General features: G+C 41.5%; 1 protein-coding gene across 3 annotated transcripts in view; it reads left to right on the top strand.

Annotated features, from left to right (window-relative positions):
- Positions 1-202: 202 nt before the first annotated feature.
- The window catches only part of ctnna1 (catenin (cadherin-associated protein), alpha 1), a 131749-nt gene continuing 110016 nt past the window's right edge, over positions 203-21935 (top strand). Inside the window, exons 1-3 of one of the 3 annotated variants that reach the window (XM_063053583.1) lie at positions 203-556; positions 10747-10861; positions 11454-11649. In XM_063053583.1, coding sequence (XP_062909653.1) covers positions 10757-10861; positions 11454-11649 — 301 coding nt within the window. In that variant the 5' untranslated portion in view covers positions 203-556; positions 10747-10756. Of the gene's footprint in view, positions 557-600; positions 1193-1243; positions 1566-10746; positions 10862-11453; positions 11650-21935 lie in introns of those variants that run through there. The other 2 variants (XM_063053584.1, XM_063053585.1) reach the window with 2 other exon arrangements.

Raw genomic sequence — 21935 nt, forward strand, 5'->3', positions numbered from 1 at the left:
TTATCATAAGCCATGCAGTGTAAAGTCTAGGAATAAAAAAAAAGTCAAAACTGAAGTGGAATTTAAGGGTGTGGGGTGGGGGACTGGGCTGTAAGAGCCGTGGGTTTTAAGAAGTAACATCTGGCCGTTGACAGGGTGCCGAAACGCTTGGTGTGTGTTCCCCTGCTGCTCTGTGGCCGCGCACACCTGACCTGACTCCATGACATAGCTGCTCTGGGTGTGGCGCTGAGATCCGCTCCAACTCTTCCTAGTTCTGCGCTACCCTCCCTGTTGTCGCCGCTGTTCACCCGGCGCCCACCTCACAGTCTGATCAGCGTCTCGCCGCCCGAACTCGGGGAGGAAAAAAAAGGGAGTGGGGTCTGCCCGATTTGCTTGCCTGCTCCGCATTTCCGACCGCCGCCTTTGGTGCGGCCACTTTACTCGGAAGCGCTTGCAACCACCCCCTCCCTCGTCAGCTCACTCGGCTGCTAAACTAGTGTCGGAAGAGGAGGAAATCAGCGGCGAGGAGTTCATCGGAGCACTTGGAAAGGGGCGGGCAGCCTAAAACTTGAACCAAGTAAGTGCTGCTGAGGTGAGGGAGGGGAGTTGGCGCCGCCAGTCCGGACCGGGCCGGGCCGGAGGCTCGCGCGTCACCGCGACCAGCGGAAAGTTCCGTTTGGAACTCTTTGGAAGTTTAAATGGCCGCCCAGCGGCTCGGGACGCCTCGAGCCCCGCTCTTCGGGATTTGGTTTCAATGAGCTGGAGAGTTTCCTTTTTGCGGTCGGGCAGCTGCACAGATTTTAATTTCTCTTCCGCCCGCGGTTTTGGGAGGAACCCGACGACTCCGGGCCCCCCGGCTGCCAACGTTAGGCCGCGTCTTCCTTGTTATTGTTGTCGGGACACCGGAGACGGAGGGGATCGGGCCTGGCCCTTTCCTCGGAAGGCAACGCCCGCGATCCGGCTGCTTTCGGCCCCTACGCATGTAATCCGAACACACATCTAAAGTCTCTTCCACCCTTCCGTTCCAGAACTATTAATTTAAAGTATTTCTGGAATGTCTAAATGGCTAGTTAGCGCAGTGATTAAAAATAGTTTTTCTTCAAAAAAGTTTTGCTGTAGACTTTTGAGCCTCTTTCAGGGGAAAGAAGTCAGTTCGAAAACAATCTACTCCGCAAATACGTCTTTATGTCGTGATAACTGCAAGTTGGGACAAGTATGGTGAACTATTTTCTCATTGTTGTGAACCTGTGGGGTCGCATTGTTTGTACTCAGTTATGTGTGCTACCACCTCATTTACTCCCGGGATTGAAGCTTCCTGAAACTGACGTCCATTGTAAAAAAAAAGTTCATGATGTTTTGGGAAATCAGTTAAATGCCTAATTTACAATTTTGGCAACGTGCGAGAAGAAATATTTTGAAGAATAGCTATAGAAGGAGATAAATTTACAATTTCACTAGGTTCTATTGGCATTTAAAATCTTAAACATTTTTGAATCTTAAACATTATAACCTGCGCGGATCATCAAAATTGTACGGCAGACTCCAGTTGCTTGAAAATATAGGAACAAAATTCATTGTTTGTGCAGGTAATAATCAACCAGTAGAGGTGGATTCTATGCTATTAGCAAACTATAAGGAATGCTTAGCTTGGGGAGTATGTGTGGGCAGTTATATTTCTAAATCTACCTGTACATTGGTATATTTGTTATTTCAAATGTTTTAATGCTGTTTGGTTTGTCTAAGGGTGGGTGATGAAGTTTCATTCAACAAAATGGACATGACTTGGTAGTAATATAATTCCTAGTTGATGGTCGTTTCGATGTTCACCCCACCCTTTACTGGAGACAGGTGTATTTGGGCTGTCTGGAGGCCTGGAATTTTGTCTGATGACATTTTTTTAGCCTCCTCCCCCGCCTCACTCCCTCACTAATCTGGTGATGTAATGGGCCATATGCTACTTTTGAAATAAGCAAGCAGTATGGGTGTGTCCAATCCAAGCACAAAATGTTCAGGGAAACATGATGCATACATGGATCTAAACTTTTATTTACAACTGCTTAAAACGCAGCAAGAGTACAAGAGTTCTGGTCACTGTATGATGGAAATAATAAAGCATTCAAAAATGCCTTGGAGACTAATGAGATTAAGTAGTTTTAATTTTGAGGCATGGGGCCAAAGTTTGATTTGTTGCCCTTTGAAACGAGTTGAGGTGAGATTTAATCAAAACAAGAATATAAGGATTTGGTAAGGTAAGCAAAAAGGTAGATATCAGACAAAAACAATATCAGAAATATTTGAATACATTCAGCAGCTGACTGGGGGGTGCTTGATCTGACTATTGGAAAAGATTTTCTCAAATGCTGCCCTTCAATACATTGCCAGCATTTTGTATTTTATTTCAGATTTCCAGCATCTAATGTTTTTATTATTAATTACGAGATTTAAGATGATTTGTAGAAGGGAGAAAAGGAAAAAAATAATTCATCCAAAAACTAATGGGAGCTCAAAACTTAATACTTGAAAATATGGCAGAGGCAGAAACCTACCACTTGTTCTCAGAAACATTCCAAATCATAAGTGGATGGGGGAGTAGTTGAACTAGATTAGCTTTTCCCAGCATTGAAATACATGACCTATTCTTGTTCCATAAGTTTATTTTTGTGGGCTATATTTTTTCATTTAATCGAGAAAGGGGATAATAAACGTCTACAATTGGTTACTCATTAATGTTTGTGGTATATTCTCTGCATATATTGTTCCTTGTGTATTTGGTCAATATCTATATTTCAAGTACTTAATTGTCCTGTAACTTTGAAGGCAGTTATGAAAAGAAATTCTTCTATATTGGTAACACATAAAATTACAGAATATTAATCTCTGTTTGAGATGGCACTGAGCTGCAGTCTCTGTTGCTGCCATGGCTGAGGCTTTATTATTGGGTTCATTGATATGATTTTGGGGACAGAGGTAGATGTTAGGGGTCAGGGTAGGGATTAGGAACAGGTATTTGGAGGGAAGTTAGTGATCAAGGACTCTGGTCCACTGATGAAAGCCACTAAGGATGAGGCCTGTAGGACGACGAGTCAGTGAGCCCAGAATTTGAGGCATGATATTCAGGGTCCCATCGCCAGAGTCCTGGGTCCATACTGAAGATTGAAGAGTAAAGACTGAAGTCTGCTATTTAGGAAGCTAAGGTCCAATGGCAGAAGCCCTGGGTCTGCAGGGTTACAAATCCAATACTGAAGTTGGTGGTCTGATGTCTGGGGGTCCTGGGGTTAGCAGCCTGGCTGTCTGTGGGAGAGAGGCAGGAAGCTTGTTTTACTGTTGCTTGTTCTACTGAACAAGGTGGGCATGTTAAGTTAGCGCCAAATTGTGTGCCGATACTTGTGGGCTACTCCCAGCACATCCTTGAGTTGTATTTGTTGGTAATTCAAAGGACATATTACACTGTATGTTTCAATGTGCATGTGATAAATATATAAATGAATATGAATAATAGAGAAGTTATTTCTTTATAAATAAAATATGGCACATTTAGTGATTTAAAAAAAAATGTTGGTTTTTTTGCATCAAGAGTTTGTTACATTAAATCTTGCCATTTATTGGTGGGTAAATTTGAGAAAGAGCCTGGATGTACAAGTCATAGAGTAGGCCGAGCTGGTCCATGCTGACCAATTTAGTCCCATTTGCCATGAATTTGGCGTACAATTTTCTAAACTTTTTCTTGTACCTGTCGAACTGTCTTAGACCGTAAAACATATGAGCAGAATTGATCCAATTGACCCATTGAGTCTACTCCATTAATTATTATCCCTCTCAACCACAATTTCCCTGCTTTCTCCTCATACCTTTGACTCTCATACTAATCAAGAATCTATCAGCCTCTGCTATAAATAGACCAGTGACTTGGCTGCCATAGCCATTTGTGGCAATGAATTCCACAGATTCATCATCCTCTGACTAAAAATTCCTCCTCAATTCTGTTATAAAGGAATGTTCTTCTATTCTGAGGCTGTGTCCTATGGTCCTTAACTCACCTTTTACAGGAAACATCCTCTCCACATCGACTCTATTCAAACCTTTCAATATTCAATAGATTTTGATTTCCACTCCTCCCCCCCCTTTCTTCTAAACACCAGCAAGTATAGGCCCACAGCCATCAAATGCTCCTCATACATTAACCCTCTCATTCCTGCAATCTCTTCTGGAAGCTCTCTGGTGCCAGCATATCCTTTCTTAGATAAGGGACCCAAAACTGCTCTCAGTACTCAGTGCAGCCTGATCAATGCCGTATAAAGCCTCAGCATTACATCCTTGTTTTTGTATTCTAGTCTTGAAATTAATGCTAAGATTGTATTTTACTTCCTTACCACCTACTCAATCTGCAACTTAACCTTTAGGGAATCCTGCATGAGGAATTCCAAGTCCCTCAGCACCTTTGATTTTTGAATTTTCTCCCATTTGCAAAATAATCCACACCTTTATTCCTTCTACCAAAGAGCATGACCATGTACCTCCCTACACTATATTCTATCTGCTGCTGCTTTGCTCATTCTTCAAATCTGTTTAAGTCCTTCTGCAGACACCATGCATTCTCAACACTACCTGCCCTTTCCCCTACCTTCATATCATCTGCAAACTTGGCCACAAAGCTATCAATTCCTTTATCCATCATTGACATACAACTTGAAAAGAGGTGGTCCCAATACAGACTCCTGCAGCACACCACTAATCACCGACAGACAACCAGAAAAGGGCCCATTTATTTCCACTCTTTGGCTACTACCAGTCAGCCAAAGTTCTAGTGCCTTTGCCATAATATCATGGGCTCTTATTTTGTTAAGCAGCCTCCAGTAGAGCATCTTTTCAAAGGCCTTCTGAAAATTCAAATAAGCAACATCCACTGACTCTCCTTTGTCTATCCTGCCTGTAATATTCTCAAAGAATTCCAACAGATTTGTCAGGCATGATTTCCCCTATAGAAAACCATGCTGACTTTGGCCTATTTTATCAAGTGCCCCAAAACTACATACTTAAGGATGGATTCGAACATCTTTCCAACCACTGAAGTCAGGCTAACTGGCCTATGATTTCCTGTTTTTTGACTTCCTCCCTTAAAGAGTGAAGTAACATTTGCACTTTTCCGATCTCTGGAACCATTCCAGAACCTAGTGATTCATGAAAGATTCCTCCTAGTGGATCCACAATCTCTTCAACTGCGTCCTTTAGAACCTTAGGCCGCAGTCCATCTGGTACAGGTGATATATCTACCTTCAGACTTTTCAGCTTCTGAAGCATCTTCTAGTAAAGTGATTATGCACACTTCTGCACCGACACTCAAATTTCTGGTGTACTGCTGGAGTCTTCAGCAATGAAGACTGGTGCAAAATACTTAGCGTTCATCTGCCGTTTCTTTGTCAGGCTCAAATTCAAGTTTAATTGTCATTCAGGCATACATGAATATAGCCAAACAAATCAGTGTTACTATGGGATCAAGTCACACACAGCACAAGGCACATATACCACATATAAGATATCAGTAAAATTATGGTGACACAAAAACATAGTCCAAGACACTGAGTGCATGAATGTTGCAGCAGTGTGCAATCGAACACAATAAAGCTTGGCATCTGCCAAGTGAACTCTTGGGGGGCAGCATTGACTCCAGCTTGGACGCCATTTTCTCTTGGCAGTTTGGTGCACGCTGACTCCAATGCCTCTCTTCCGGGTGGCTGTAAACTATGACCAAGGCCACACAGCATCCCTGCCATTCACCAATAAATCAGTGAATCGGACTTGAGGCATTCCATATTAACAATGTCCAACAGAGTTTCGTGATCACAAGAAAAGCAAATAAGACGATCACTGACTGCTAGATTGCACGCAACGCACATCTAAGTTGCTGGTGAACGCAGCAGGCCAGGCAGCATCTCTAGGAAGAGGTACAGTCGACGTTTCAGGCCGAGACCCTTTGTCAGGTTTTGGCCTGAAATGTCGACTGTACCTCTTCCTAGAGATGCTGCCTGGCCTGCTGCGTTCACCAGCAATTTTGATGCATGTTGCTTGAATTTCCAGCATCTGCAGAATTCCTCGTGTTTGTGTTAGATTGCACATCGCCTTTGTGCACCGACTCTTCCGATGCCTTTCTGAAGCAGACAGTAGTACGATCGACCAAGTGCTGCTCCTTCAGTTTCTCTGCCAATGAGCAATTTGCTGATGGGGTATACCTGCAGTACTGAACTTAAAGTCCAGCACGGTCTTACGATCACTAAAAATATGTTTAAAAAAAATACAATACTACATTTTGGTTGGTCCCTGCAACTAAGTGTGCTGCCAAAAAACTACTACCTGACTATTGCTTCTTCAGCATCTTTTTCTAGTGGTTAGATATTCACTCTTGCATCTCTTTTAGTCTTTATGTATCTGAGAAAAACTTTCTGTGAACTTGCCTTCATATTTCATCTTTTCTCTCCTTGTTGCATTTGCAGTTGCCTGTGTATTAATTTCCATAGATGCTGCTTGACCTACTGAGTTCCTCCAGCATTTTGTGCGTGTTGCTCTGGATTTCTAGCATCCTCCCTTTACAATGCCATTCCTTTGGGATGAACTGATCCTGCACCTTCCCATTACTCCCAGAAACTCCAGCCATTGCTGTTCTGCTGTAATCCTTGCTAGTGTGTCCTCCCCTTCAAATTTGGCCAGGTACTCTCTCATGCCTCTAATTCCCTTTACTCCAGTTTAATACTGATACATCTGATTTTAGCTTTTCCCTCTCAAACTGCAGAATGAATTCTATCATATTATGGTGACTGCATCCTCAGGATTTCTTTACTTTAAGCTTGCTCCCTAGTCAAATTTGGTTCATTAAAACAGCACTCAATCCAGAATAGCCTTTTCCCTAGTGAACTCAACCACAGGCTGCTCAAGAAAGCCAGCTCGTAGGCATACTTCAAATTCCTTCTCTTGGGATCCAGCATCAATGTGATTTTTTTTCCAATCTACCAGCATACTGAAATCCCCCATGACCATTGTTTTGTTGCCGTTTATACATGCCTTTTATATCTCCCATTATCATTTGTACCCCACATCCTGGCTACTGTTCAGAGGCCTGTTTATAACTCCCGTCAGGATCTTTTTTACCCGTGTATTTTCTTCACTCTACCCACAAGGATTATGCATCTTCTGATTCTATGTCACTTTCTAATGATTTGATTTAAATTTTTTGCCAACAGAGCCTGCTATTTACCTTTGTATTACTGACTTTGTTGTTACCTCACTTGACCTCCCATCTTTTTTCCAGTCCTGATGAAGGGCTTTAGCTTGAAACATCAACTGTTTATTCTTATTTTTTGTGGATGCTGCTTGGCTACCTGAGTTGCTGCAGTATTTTGGGTGTGTTGCGTAGGTTAGAATAAATGTTGCTTGGTTGCAGAGTGCATGAGAGAGACATAATCATGGTTTTCAGAAGCTGTTAAGCATTGCCATAAGCCCCTTTTCCTGCCCTTTCAATCTATCATCAATGCAAAGGTTTGGTAGATTATGTTAGTGAAATTGATGCTATCTAATTGGCTGTTGTGCTATTTCTCAACCACTTTGTTCCCACCAAACTGCTGATTTTACAGCATCCCTCTGAGGCACAATAGTAGTTCAGATTAAAAACAGTTCCCTCTTTTTCCAGGCATTGTAATCAAGTTTGCAAAGTCACAGTTGTCATCTTTGTTGGGAGATTATTATTGGGAAATTATTCTTAGTCCATTTACCTTGTAAACTACCATTCACATTCGTCTTGTGCTGTTAAACTTGATCCTGTCTTGAATTTGTCCCAGTTTATCCCTTAATCCTATATCTTGATCTCTAATTTTCTATTATATTGAAAGTCATAGTGAATTATATGACACAGTCTCAGACTGTAATGGAATCATATTTTCCAAAATTGACCTCTATTAAACTCTTGGTTGTTACTTTATTATTTTTCATTGCCATTTTTCCTTTTTTAGGTTAATGGAACTGTTGTTGCATAGTTCCACATTACTCATTCAGTCGTAATTGGTATGTTCAATATGGTATGTTCAATAATAGGTTTACTTTGTGCCCCTGTTTATCTTGTCTTTAAGACATGAAAGATTGCCAACACTATAGTCTGGAGTTCCAGATAAAATAATATTTAGCTCTACCTTCCCACTTTCTGGTAATGATGGATTTCTTTTCCAATGTCTAATTTGTAATTTCCTTTGTTTAAATTGGGGAGCATGCCTTATGAGAATAGGTTGAGTAAACTGGGTCTTTTTTCGTTGGAGCGACGGATGTTGAGAGGTGACCTGATAGGGGTGTACAAGATGATGAAAGGCATTGATTGTGTGGATAGTCAGAGGCTTTTCCCCAGGGCTGAAATGGCTAGCACGAGAGGGCATAGTTTTAAGGTGCTTGGAAATAGGTACAGAAGAGATGTCAGGGGTAAGTTTTTTACTCAGAGAGTGGTGAATATGTGGAATGGGCTGCCGGCAGTGCTGGTGGAGGCGGATACGATAGGGTCTTTTAAGAGACTCCTGGATCAGTACATGGAGCTGAGAAAAATAGAGGGCTATGTAATTTCTAGGTAATTTCTAAGGTAAGGACATGTTCGGCACAGCTTTGTGGGCCGAAGGGCCTGTATTGTGCTGTAGATTTTCTACGTTTCTTCTATGATTCTAAATGTTGGTAGAATGGAAAATTTAAGCCCTGTGCTGCAAACACTGCTTAATATTCATTAAGCATGTTTTTTTTAATCTTAACTACTGTAGATCTTTCACAGCCTCACAGCTGTCTTTCTGTCCATTTTGTAACCGATTTGTCCATTTTCACCTTTATTATATTCTTTTGTTGAACTCTCACCTGTGCTTTTGTCGGTTTTGAAAAGGACAACTCCAGTATTCCCTTGGTTTCCTGACATACCCTTTATCAGGTGTTGAGTTCAATCATCAGCACAGTTTTGCAAACTGTTATTAGGTGGACCTATCCAAAAGCAGTATTGGAAGAAAGGAAGGCTGGAGGTCTCCAGGGGTAGAAATGAGGAAATGGGAAGAAAACCTTTCCCTTTTTGTGTTTGAGTAGGGAAGAGTGAAATTAGTCGATGACAGAGCTTCTTGGCTGGTAATAGAAGACTGGGTTGAAGAAGAATGCTGTGATCAGCATTAATGGCTGCAGATAACAAGAATTATGAAGAGGAATGGCTGTGGTTAGATCTTTGTGGTGTCATAGCTAATATAGAAGCCTTCAAAGGCTTTAATATAGAAGGCACACAGTGACCTTGGTAAAAGAGCATTGGAAATGGTTATGTTTGCCATGTAGGTTTGTTGGTACTATTTTTTTGGCAATATCTCTAATCAGTTGACCTTACAGTTACATGCATCCATTTGTTCAGCATTTTTTGGCAGGGCTATCGACCTACTTTTTCTTATATTCCATAATTGGGATGTTTTTAAAAAAGGAATTTAAGTGCCGTTATCCAGAATATTTGTTGGTACTTCAGAGAAAAATGCAACTGTAGAATGCTAAAATCAAATATCATAATATTGTGCAACTTCAGATATTTTTAAATATTCATGTGGCTTGTCTAGCCTAGTTATATTTGCTTTACTGCAGATTTGATCATCAGTAAAACTGTTTTTTGCTATCTGATTGCTGAGCCATTAGGATTTCTAAACATCTGATTCCTCTTTCCTCCTGCTACCTCTAAACTCATTGGGTTCCCTGAAAAATGTTGTTATACCACTGTCTAACATATAAAAGAAAAGTGAATTAAAAGTTTAGAGGATGCTGGATCATCAGAGTTGCACTGTATTTAGCAAATTGCTAGAAAGTATAAAGTGCATAATTAATCTTAAACTTATATTGCCACCTTTTTGCTCTGTGCTACTCATTTTATATTAGTCTCCAAAAATATTACTGTTTGTTTTTGCACCATTGCAGTTGTGCCATTGTTCTTGTGGTATGAATACACAGTTAATTTCTAATCGAAAACATTACTTTGTTTCATTATAGCAGGGGTCCCCAACCTTTTTTGGACTGCGGACTGGTTTAATGGGGGGGGGTGCTGTTCAGGTCGGGTTGCCAACTTTCTCACTCCCAAATAAGGGACACAAGTAGCAGTCAAATACAAGACACTTGTGTTTACCCCGAGAAAGACTACCATGACCATGAAGACTTGCGTGGGCACCTGTGTGCGCATGCGTGTGCATGCTGGTTTTTTTCTACAAATCGGTTTTGGCTTAATCTTCCTGATTCTGTTAAGTGAAACTACACTGTACATATATTATTTCTACTTTATATAGGCTGTGTATTTATCATATCATATTCTTGCTTTTACTATATGTTAGTGTTATTTTAGGTTTTATGTGTTATTTGGTATGATTTGGTAGGTTATTTTTTGGGTCTGGGAACACTCAAAAATTTTTCCCATGTAAATTAATGGTAATTGCTTCTTCGCTTTACGCCATTTCCGCTTACGAACGGTTTCATAGGAACGCTCTACCTTAACGGGGGAAATACGGGACAAGGGCCGTCCTGTATGGGACAAACCAATTTAGCCCAATATACAGGATGTCCTGGCTAATATGGGACAGTTGACAACCCTATGTTCAAGTTCAACAGTGTGTGACAGGGAATGAGGAAAGGTGCAGCTGACTCGTATCGTTTCATATCGCCAAATCATATTGTTTCCTCGCGGCCTGGTGGTTGGGGACCACTGCATTATAGCTTTGACTGATTCCTTGACTTTTGATCTGACAGGCAAGGAAGCATGACAACTATAAACACTCAGAATATTAGTTTCAAATGGGATCCGAAAAATCTGGAAATAAGGACACTGGCAGTGGAGCGTTTATTAGAACCATTGGTCACACAGGTAAGTGACTCTGGAAAGGATAAGTAAATCTTTAAATTCGTTATCTAACTGGGTAAGGGGGGAGTTTGGTTATGGAAATTGAAATGGTATGTTAAAATTATGCTAACCATTTGGCATTTGTTACTCTCCATGCCTTGTGGTGCATTGGGTGGCAACCTTGCTGTTTCTTTAGCATTTGTCTGTTTATTACGAGGCCCAATTGCTAGCTTGAAGTGCAATCTAGCATGCATGGAAAGCGTGTATTGGAGCCTGTAGGATTTAAACTCGAGATCACTTGCCTCGAAGTCTAGTGCGGCAGTGGTTATTCTAAAGGTTTTGGCTTGTAGATTTTCCTTTGCTGATATCACATAAAGAAGTTGGGAATCTTTCATTTCGTTAATTCATTCAACCCTTTTAAATTTGAATTTACTGTTCCCATGTGCTGGCTTTTTTGCATGACATCTCTCTTTGCTGTAGCCATACATTGCCATTTGCTGCTACAAATCAGACTTCTTAAAGCTATCATCACCCTTTAACATCAATTCTATATGAATGTGAGTTCTGTCAAAAGATCTTTCAATATTTGTCAAGGTCTTTTACTTTCACTTTTCAGGTGACTACCTTGGTTAATACAAGCAATAGGGGACCATCTAACAAAAAGAAAGGGCGTTCTAAGAAAGCACATGTTTTGGCTGCCTCTGTGGAACAGGCCACACAGAACTTCCTCGAGAAGGGTGAGAAAATTGCTCATGAGAGCCAATACCTGAAGGAAGAACTGACTGCAGCTGTGGAAGATGTACGCAAGCAAGGTATGTGTAACTAGCTTATACAAGAAAAACGTAGTTTGGGCATAATACCTGGACAGTATGAAACCACCTTAGCCAAGCCTCATTTCTGTAACACTGGCACTGTATTCTTCCAGTTTCTACAATCCTATTAGTACATAGTACTCAGTTGGGTTGAGGAAAAAAATCCACTTAGTACATTGCCTGAACAGCTTAAATTTCCATATTACTATTCTTTACCTCTTATGATCCTTCTCCGAGGATTGTCATCTTGTTGTGGAGGAGAGACTTGTAAGTTCCTGGGCTCCCGAGAATGATGCCGCCAGGGCACTAGCTTCTGCTAAGATCACCTATTGCAGTAAGTCAATGGGGATGTTCCTGCCAAAGAGCAATCCAACCATGACCCCAAAGTTGGAGCTGGTGGGATATCATAACAGCAGTGAAGGCAGAGGAATGCTTCAGCAGTGAATGCTTCTCCAGTCATCCTGCACTTCACGCCACTCCACTCTAACCTTGATCTGCCAAGGCTGCCCATGCATCAGTCTCCCCAATTAAACAAAGTCATGCATAGGTGTTCTCCATTAAGGGAATCCACCCTAACATCTTTAATTAAGTCCTGTGGCGACCAGCAAGTGGCAAAGGGGGCAGAATTGTGAGATCTGGAAGCCCCAAGTTACCAGCTGGGATATTGGGCAATGGGTGTTTGATTCATTTGCTGGGCTCTTACACTGAGGCAGAAAGAGCACTTCAGCAGCTGCACCCACGACTGAGCAGCCCTATGTAGGGACCACTCTGTTCACCCTACTCGGGGAAGGGGCTGAAAAAGAAATGTGACCTTTGGAGGCTGGAATGTGCATACTCTGATAGATAGTACAACCAGTGATCAACCAGAGAGGAAAACTGTGATCATTGCCAGAGAACTGAGGGAATGCCAGATTGACCTAGCTGTTCATTTTGAAACACATCTGGCAGATGAAGGGCAACTGAGGAGGGAGAAAGATTGGTTACACCTTCTCCTGGAAAATGAAAGGCAGCTGATGAGCCCAGGATCCATTGTGTTGGGTTTGTAATAAAGAACTAGCTTATCAGTCAACTTTCTGAACTGCCCATGGTGATCAGTGAACGTCTCATGATGATCAGTTTGGTGCTTGCCAATAACTAGATTGTAACTGTTGTGAGTGCTTATACATCAACTCTGGACTCAACATGAGCATGAAAAAGTGTCCTCCTATGCTTGTCTATACATGACTGTCGAATCTTTGACAAAGGCATTTGATACAGTAGACCAGCAAGTTCTCTGGTGTATACTATCAAAATATGGTTGCCCTGACATGTACTTAGGAATACAGGGGCTACTGCATGATGGTAGGCCAGCCATAGTACTCAGCAATAGTGGTACTGAATCAGAGTCCTTCACAGTCAAGATGGGAGCCAAACAGGGCTGCATCATTGCACCTACTTTTTTTGCCATCTCTATTGCCGCTGTCCTTCACCACATTGGCCAAGACCTGCCACAGGGAATCCCAGTAGAATGGCCAACAGGCTCTTCAACCTCAACTGATTGAAGGCCAAGAACAAGGTCAGCAACACCACTATCATGAAGCTTCAGTATGTTGTTCATAACACCATCATAGCAAACACTGAAGACCTTCAAGATATCCTTTGCCAATGTATATAGAGCCCTCGATCTTGTTTTCAATATAAAAATGACATCGATCCTATTTCAGTCACAACCCAACCAGCCATTTATCCAGCTTTCCATAAATGTTGATGTTATCTCCCTTGAAAATATAGACCACTTTCCCTACATTGACAGCATTCTCTCCTCAAAAGCAGATACCAAAGGTTTCAAAGGTACATTTAATGTCAGAGAAGTATATACAATATACATCCTGAAATGCTTTTTCTTCACAACCATCCACAAAAACAGAAGTACCTCAAAGAATGAAGGACAGTTAAATGCTAGAAACCCAATTCCCCCCCCCCCCAGCTCCCCCTACCGGGTGTCAGCGGTAGCAAGCAACAGTCCCTCCTCCTCCCACCAGCAAAAAAAAAGCATTGACACCCACCACCGAGCACTCAAGCGTGAGCAAAGCAACAGCAAAGAAACAGACTTGCAGTTACCCCAAAGACTTCGCGTTTCACCCGGTATTCGACATTCCACAGGCTCTCTCTCCCCCTAATAAAGAAGAAAGAGGTATCTCCGTTTTCACAGTGAGCAGGGAGGCATAACAAACAACTCACTGGTTTACGATGTTGAAAGTCTGCCATGTCGCTTTTTTCGAGCTCTGTGCCCAAAGATCATGTGATTTTTGGACACACAGCCGCAGATAGCGACTCGGGGATCAACCACTGCCTAAATAGTGCTAGTGGAGCCTATGCAAGATTAATGAAAAGAGTCTTTGAAAATGCGAACTGTAGGTCCAAACAAAACTTTTGGTCTATATATCAATTGTTTTTCCTATATTACCCTATGGAGCTGAATCATGAACCGCATAGAGTCGTGTCATGAAAGCTCTAGAATAATACCACTAAAGAACCTTACGAAAGATTTTGAAGATAGGTGGATGGACAGATGCTCTAACACCATCTTACTGGAGGATGCCAACATGAACAGCATTTTTACTATGATAGAGCAACACCAAGGTCATGTCATTCAGATGCCTAACTCTTGTCTCCCCAAATGGATCCCTTACTCTCAATGCAGGAAGATCAGTAACCCCCTGGTGGGCTAATGAAATGCTTCAAAGATAGCATCAAAATCAGGGAGTGAACAACCAGGGAACCCAATACTAACAACAGCCACCACTTGTGCATATCCACAGTGCACCAGAATATGTCAATCCAGATCAGCCAATGCAACCACCTGACAATCCATCATTAGGCAACCCCTTAGGAGAGCATCTTACTTGGTTTGAGTGATCGTTACCATATAATTGGTGAAATGGCCAGAATTCCAATCAAAAGTAGGTTGTCTGTGCTTTATTCTGACTTGGTACTGTGGGCTCTTACAGCTCCTGGTTACTTGTTGCTCAGGTTGAATCCGCTTGTAAATAGATTGCCCTGAATTATAGCAAAGTCAAAGTATGATTTATTATCAGAGTGCACACATGTCACCATATGCAACCCTGAGATTCTTTATCTGTGGGCATACTCAGCAAATCTATAGAACAGTAACTGTAAACATGATCAATGGACAAACAAACTATGCAAAATTAGATGTAAGTAAATAGCAATAAATAATGAGCATGAAATAATAAGATAGTCCTTAAAAGAGTATAGTTATCCCCTTTTGTTCAAAAGTCTGATGGCTGAGGGGCAGTAAGTAGAGGTGCTGTCCTGTTTTCTTTGCAATTATATTTTTATGATGGATCCAGGATAGGTTCTCTGAGATAGTTGCACCGGGCATATTAAATTATTGACGCTCTCCACCTCTGATGATTACTGGCTCATGGACCTCTGGTTTCCATCTCCTGAAGTCTGTAATCAGTCCCTTGGTCATATTGAGTGAGAAATTGTTATTATTACACCACTCAGCCAAATTTTCAATCTCCCTACTGTATACTGATTCATCACCACCTTTGATGTAGCTCAACAGTAGTGTTATCAGCAAATTTGTATATAGTGTTGGAGCTGTACTTAGCCACTCAGTCATAGGGGTAAAGCGAGTAGAGCAGGGGCTAAGTACACATCCCTGTGGTGCGCCTGTGCTGATAGAGATTGTGGAGGAGCTGTTTTTGCCAATCTGGACAGACTGGGGTCCACAGGTGAGGAAATTCAGGATCCAATTGCACAAGGGGGTATTGAGGCCCAGGTCTTGGAGTTTACTGGTAAGTTTTGAAGGGATGATGGTGAGGGGGTTTACTGGTAAGTTTTGAGGGGATAATGCTGAGCTGTAATCGATAAAGAGCATCCTGATGTATGCATCTTTGCTGTCTAGATGTTTTGTGAAGAGCCAACGAGATAGTATCTCCTGTAGACCTGTTGCTTCAGTAGGCAAATTAGAGTGGATCCAAGTTGCCGTTCAGACAGGAGCTGATATGCTTCAACACCAGCCTCTCAAAACACTTCATCGCTGTGGATGTAAGTGCCACTGGGTGGTAGTTATTTAGACAGGTTACCATGCTCTTCTTGGGCACCTGTACTATTGAAGTAGATGGGTACCTCACAGTGCTAGAGCGAGTGGTTGAAGTTGTCTGAATACACCAGTCAACTGGTCAGCACAGGTACTCTGTCCGGACCAGATGCTTTCCCTAGATTCACTCTTGAAGGCAGCCTGCATATCATCTTCAGGTACTGAGACCAAAGTATCATCGGGAGATATGGGGATGCACATTGGTTCCTCCCTGTGCTGATGACCAAAGCGAGCATGGAAGGCATTGATCTCATATGGAAGTGAAGCACTACTGTTCCCTCTGTTGCCAGATTTAACTGTGTGGGATTCAAACCCTGCCACAGCTGTCGAGTATCTCTTGATTCCATTCTAGTCCGGAATCTCCACTTCACCTGTGAGATGGCTTTCCAGAGATCATACCTGCACCTCTTGTCGCATTCTTCATCTCCAGACTTAAATACCTCTGGTCTGGCTCTCAGTAGGTTCCAGAGTCCATTGCTCATTCAGGGCTCCTTATTGGGGAAACCATGAACGACTTTGTGGGGACGCACTTATCCACAGCTGTTTTGTTAAAGTCTGTAACAGCCCTGGTTTAGTCATTCAGATCCTCAGATGTGTTCTTGAACACAGCCCAGTCCACTGACTCAAGACAATCTTCCTCTTCGTTGCCTTGATCTCTGGAGCCTTGCTTTTTAGGTTCTGTCTGTATGCAGGTAGTGGGGGTGCAGTCAAATGTTCCGACTTGCCAAAATTTGGTCTTGGGAAGAAACAATAGGCATTTCTTATCGTCGTGTAGCAGCGGTCTTGTGTGGTGGGACCTCTAGTACAACAGGTTACATGCTGGTGATAATTGTGTAGGGATTTTTTCAAATAGGCCAGGTTAAAGTGTTGATTATAATTTGAAATGCATTGGTATGGGCTTTTTCTTGTTTACAGACAGCATGGTGCAGTTTTACGAGTGCTTGCTTAGAATTGGCCACTGGTGGTATGTAAACTGATGTCAGGGTCATGGATGAGAACTCCTGAGGCAAAAAGAATGGTCTGCATCAGTTGCTCTGGGCAGATGGGGCTTGTTAACCACGGATGGTAGCTCCTCTAGGAGAGGGAAACCTCTGATTTCAAACCACTGCTGCCTTGCGGCTATACCTGCTCACAGGAATGGCTTTGGCAGTAAATCCCAAGGAAAAATCCTAAGTCGGAGTTCCGAAGGCGGCTGACTGCTGTACCCGGCACCGGCACGGCATCTCCTGCAATGCTGCTGGCGCCAAACTGTACTGACTTTCGTCTTTCCTTTGGACCTGTCATCAGCATGGAGAGGGGGTCCCACTGCATGGGCAACAGACAGATCTCCATATCAACTCTGCCCTGCCTTGCACCCAGCTTCGACCAGAGGCGCAGTACCCATGGTCAACCACAAGCGACGGAGGCCACACACACACACACACACACACCAGTGATTCCCAAAGGGGATGGTGCTGCCCCCCAAGGGGGTGGTTACATGTCCCAAGGGGGTATTAGGGGAAAAAGAAGTTGGGTGGTGTTCAAGATTTTTTGGGGGAGGGGTAGGGGCTGGCTGTGAGTAGCACCCTTTCTTGAGGCACGAGATCTGACTGACCGTGTCTACTCTCTGCTACGATAGGCATTCCACATTTGTTTTAATTTTATATTTTAATTTAGCGCCGTTAATGATGTATAAATATGTATGGTACAATCTCTATGAGTCTTAAAGTGGTGAAGCCTTGAATTCTAATCCTGCTAAGAAACAGAAAGTGCGTTACATACCTGGAATGTGGTTTTGTTCCGTTCCCATCAGATCAGCGATGCCCCAAGTGTCTTATTTGTAATACGGCACTGTTTAAGGAAGCCTTGAAACCATCAAAATTGCAGGAACACTTCAATAAAAGACATCCTGAAAAGGCCTCTTGTGGTATTTCTCAGTTCCAGAAGATGAAAGAAGCATTTGAAAAGCGATGCACATTTGGGTCATTTTCCGAAAAAGCTAAAAATGCCCTCGATAGTGGTCTCATTGCTTCTTATAACATTTCCAAAATGATAGCAAAGTGTGGAAAATCTCATACAGTTGGTGAAAGATTAACAATGCCTGCTGTATCAGAAGTGTTCACCACTGTTCTCAAAATGGATACCAGTATTTTAAAATCAATTCCCCTGAGTAATAACTGCAGCTCATTGTATTGATGAAATGCATGAAAACATTGAGTATCAACTATGCACAGAGCTACAAAAAAACAGAATTTGGTTTACAACTAGATAAGTCAACTGTGCGTGACAACAAGGTACTTCTAATGATATATGCATGATTTATCAAAAATTGAAAAGATTATGAAGATACTCTCTTTTTACAAAAGTTAAAAACAAATAATGGGGAATCAATCTATGACAAGCTGAAAATGAATATTGAGGATAAAAGTATTCCTATTAGGAACATGATTTCCTGTGCAACAATTGGAGCACTATATATAACAGGTCGCCATGTTGGTTTTGCGGCATTTATGAAAAAAGAAATTCCAAGTCTGTTTGCAATCCATTGTGTAATTCATTGTCAACGTCGGGCAGCCAAAAAATCCTCAGCCAGTGACTCTTTTCAAGCATGACTCTTGTAATATCTGCTATCAACAAAATTAAAGTTCATCCATTAAATAGAATATTTTGCGAGTTATGCCAAGATAACGATGAAGAGTTTTGATGCTTGCTTCTCACATTGGCTGTCAAAAGGCTGCTGCTTAAAACATTTCTTTGATTTCTTTGACACAATTTTTGCTCAGTTGACGAACTTGGGAAATAAGATTGAATTTCTATGTGGAGTTGCGACATAACTGGCCGATATGGATGACAAAATGAACATTCTAAGTATGAAACTGAAGGGTGAGAATTTCAGTTTAATCCAGGCGAAAAGTGCAATGTCCACTTTTATCAGAAAATTGGAAATATGTAAGAAAACATTGGAAGAAGAATGTTCTCATAGTTTCCCTGCTGGAAAGTATAACACTCTCTTTCACAGATGATGATTTGCAAGAGTACAGTTTATACCTGCAGTAACTGAACAAGGATTTTCAGAATTGATTCGAGGAATTGAACGATCTGGAAATTCTTTACGGGGTAATTAACCCATTTCTTTGCAAGGTGGAAGAACAGGAACACAGTTTACAAGCAGAAATTATTGAAATTCAGAATGGTGAAGAAGTAAAAATGCTTTTCAAAAATGTTGGCTTTTGTGGTATGTGGCTGCATTGTCATGTGGAGTTTCCTGGTCTTTGGAGAAAAGCCAGACTGCTCTGCATTACATTTCCATCCTCCTATCTTGATGAAAGAGGCTCAGTGCAGTGAACCACATACTCACATAAACAGAAGCTGCTTGGACATGTTACATGTGGGTCTTAAGGTTTTTGCTGTCCCAACCTAAACCAGGTATTTCAACTCTTGCTGAAAACCATTAAGCTTAAGGATCACATTGATACTGGAGCTGCTGTGCAGCATACAGGTACTGTGTAAGCTGGGTTTGAAGACAAATAAAAATTTAAAGTAGAATTATTTTTCTCATGTTACCATATGGTAGACATGTTTTTATATCGTGCGGTTGCAGGAAAGTATATTGTGCCTAAGAGGGATGTTGGCAAGTATGTAGGTGCTTTAGTGGGGTGTTGGCAAGCATGAAAGTTTTTGGGGGGAGGACATTGAGCTAAAAAAGGTTTGGAAACACTGGTCTATATTTAATGGTTAGTTTTATGTCAGGAGAACAAGAAGCCAACATAACCCTAATGTCTATGCACTGAGGAGAATTGACCAAAAAGCACACCTTTTACCATACCAGAGTTTGTGGTTTGATCTAAACATCAAGTCCTAGTAGCTCTACTGAAAATTGTAAAACCTTCTGATTATACCATGGCATCTGATGTATCTGCATTTAACCATCGAATGTGAGATCTGAAGATCATTGTTGAGAGGAAATTTACATGCTGCAAATTGCAGCAGAAGTCATTCAAAAGGGGTATATTTAAGAGGAAAACGGGTACAATTTCCTGTAATCTGCTGAGTCGCCAATGTATGCTGGCACCATCTTGACATGTGACAACAAGGATTGGCAATAACAGTTGTTCCCATAAAGAAGGGGAGGTGGGAATGGTGGGGCCAGAAACGAGAACAGTGACTAACAAGCAAATTCAGAGTTGCATGGGTACCCGGGAGATCTAGTGTAGGATTCCCTAAAAGTTAACTTACCTGTTGAGTTGGTATTAAGGAAGGCAAATGCAATGTTAATATTCATTTCAAGGGGGCTAGAATATAAAGGCAGGGATGTAATGCTGAGGCTTTGTAAGAAATTAGTCAGACCACACTTGGAATATGGTAAGTAGTTTAGGGTTCCTTTTCTAAGAAAGGATGTGCTGACATTGGAGAGGGCCCAGAGAAGGTTCACAAAAATAATCTTGGGAATGAAGGGGTTCACATATAACACCTGATGGCTTTAGGCTTGTGCTTGCTAAAGAAAAATGAGGGACGATCTCACTGAAACCTATTTGAATATTGTAAGGCCTAGATAAAGAGGATATGGAAAAGATGATTCTTGTAGTGAGGGAGTCTAGGACCAGAGGGCAAGGACATCACTTTAAAACAGTTGAGTATTTCTTTAGCCAGAGGGTGGTGAAACTGGAATTCATTGCCACAGACTGCTGTGGAGGCCAAATCATTGGGTATATTTAAATTGGATTTTGGTAGGTTCTTCATTAGTACTTAGCAAAGGTTCTTGGGAGAAGGTGGGTGAATGGGGTTGAGGGGGATAATAATCGGCCATGATGGAATGGCAATGCAGACACGAGAAGCCAAATGGCCTAATTCTGCTCCTCTTTCTTATGGCTTAAGACAGTTGGACGATACGTGGTGAAGAACATGGCTGTTTCTGAAAGTCACTGGGTTCAAAAATCCTAACTGAAAAAGAATAAGTTGCAAGAGTAATCTTAATTGAAGCATAATGGTATAATGCTCAATTTGCACAATATATAAATGAGTCTAAAGCAATTTCAAGACTAGATATTTTGCCCCATTACATGAATTATTTAATAAACTCACTAGCAGAGTTTCTGGTCATTGTTAAGGTATTCTAGCCAGGATACAGGGAGAATTTCCTCTTGTTTATGAAACAATTGTTTGCATTCATTAAATTAAACCAGACCCGGATTTAATGTCCGAGTCAAGACTGATTTTGCAAGTCTTTTGTGCTGCATAATAAGCAGATTGTTTCAGGTGTACGGTTCCGTGGCAGAAATGGGCATAGGATCATTGTTAAGTTGAGCGAGTCTTTTTGCAGTAGGTTCTAATGTGTAAGTGATGTTATCTTACACCACTGTGAAAAGTGGGTGAGGATGTTTTCTGCTTTCCATAAAAGGCAAGATCAAGCTTGTGGAATTTGCAGCTGAGTCATTTCCTTACTGTAGAATTCTACTGACAAATAACCTTTCAGTGTCATTTTTAAAAACTTATTTTTTAATATTAAAGAACATATTTTGATACCATAATTTTTTCATTGTTTTTAAATATTGTGATTAAGCAATTTAAAAAAAATATATTCCTTTATTGCACTGTATTCAGAGATATATTTAATAAAAACCATACTTTCTGAGAAAGATATCAGTTTGCATTTGTGTGGAAAGGAAAATATTCTTATTAAATATGGTGGAGTTAAAATATTCTTAATTATAGCCTTTCCTGTGTTTTTATCTTTGTGCTATTTTAACTTCCTCTTTCCACTCCACTCATAGTATACAATATATGACGTTGAAATTAATTTATCAATAAAGTTGCATCTGAATCAGTGTATAAATATTACAACACAATGCTGGAGGAACTCGGCAAGCCAGCCAGCATTTATGGAGGGGAATAAACAGTCGACATTTCAGGCTGAGACCCTTTATCAGGACTGGGAAGGAAGGGAACAATAGCCAGGAAAAGACAGGAGGAGGGGGAAGGAGTAGAAACTGCTAGTTGATAGGTGAGACCAGGTGAGGGAGAAGGTTGGTGTTGGGGGTGTGATGAAGTAAGAAGCTGGAAAGGGATAGATGGAAGAGGTAAAGGGCACAGCTGGTAGAAATTTTTTTCATAGCACTTGGATGAGTCAGCTATTGTATGACTACAGCAGTGATCATTTCCATTCCACTTGTTGCTGGTAGCTTCCTGCTGCATGCTG

This window comes from Mobula hypostoma, chromosome 7 (assembly GCF_963921235.1).
Source record: "Mobula hypostoma chromosome 7, sMobHyp1.1, whole genome shotgun sequence".
NCBI classification, from domain to species: domain Eukaryota; kingdom Metazoa; phylum Chordata; class Chondrichthyes; order Myliobatiformes; family Myliobatidae; genus Mobula; species Mobula hypostoma.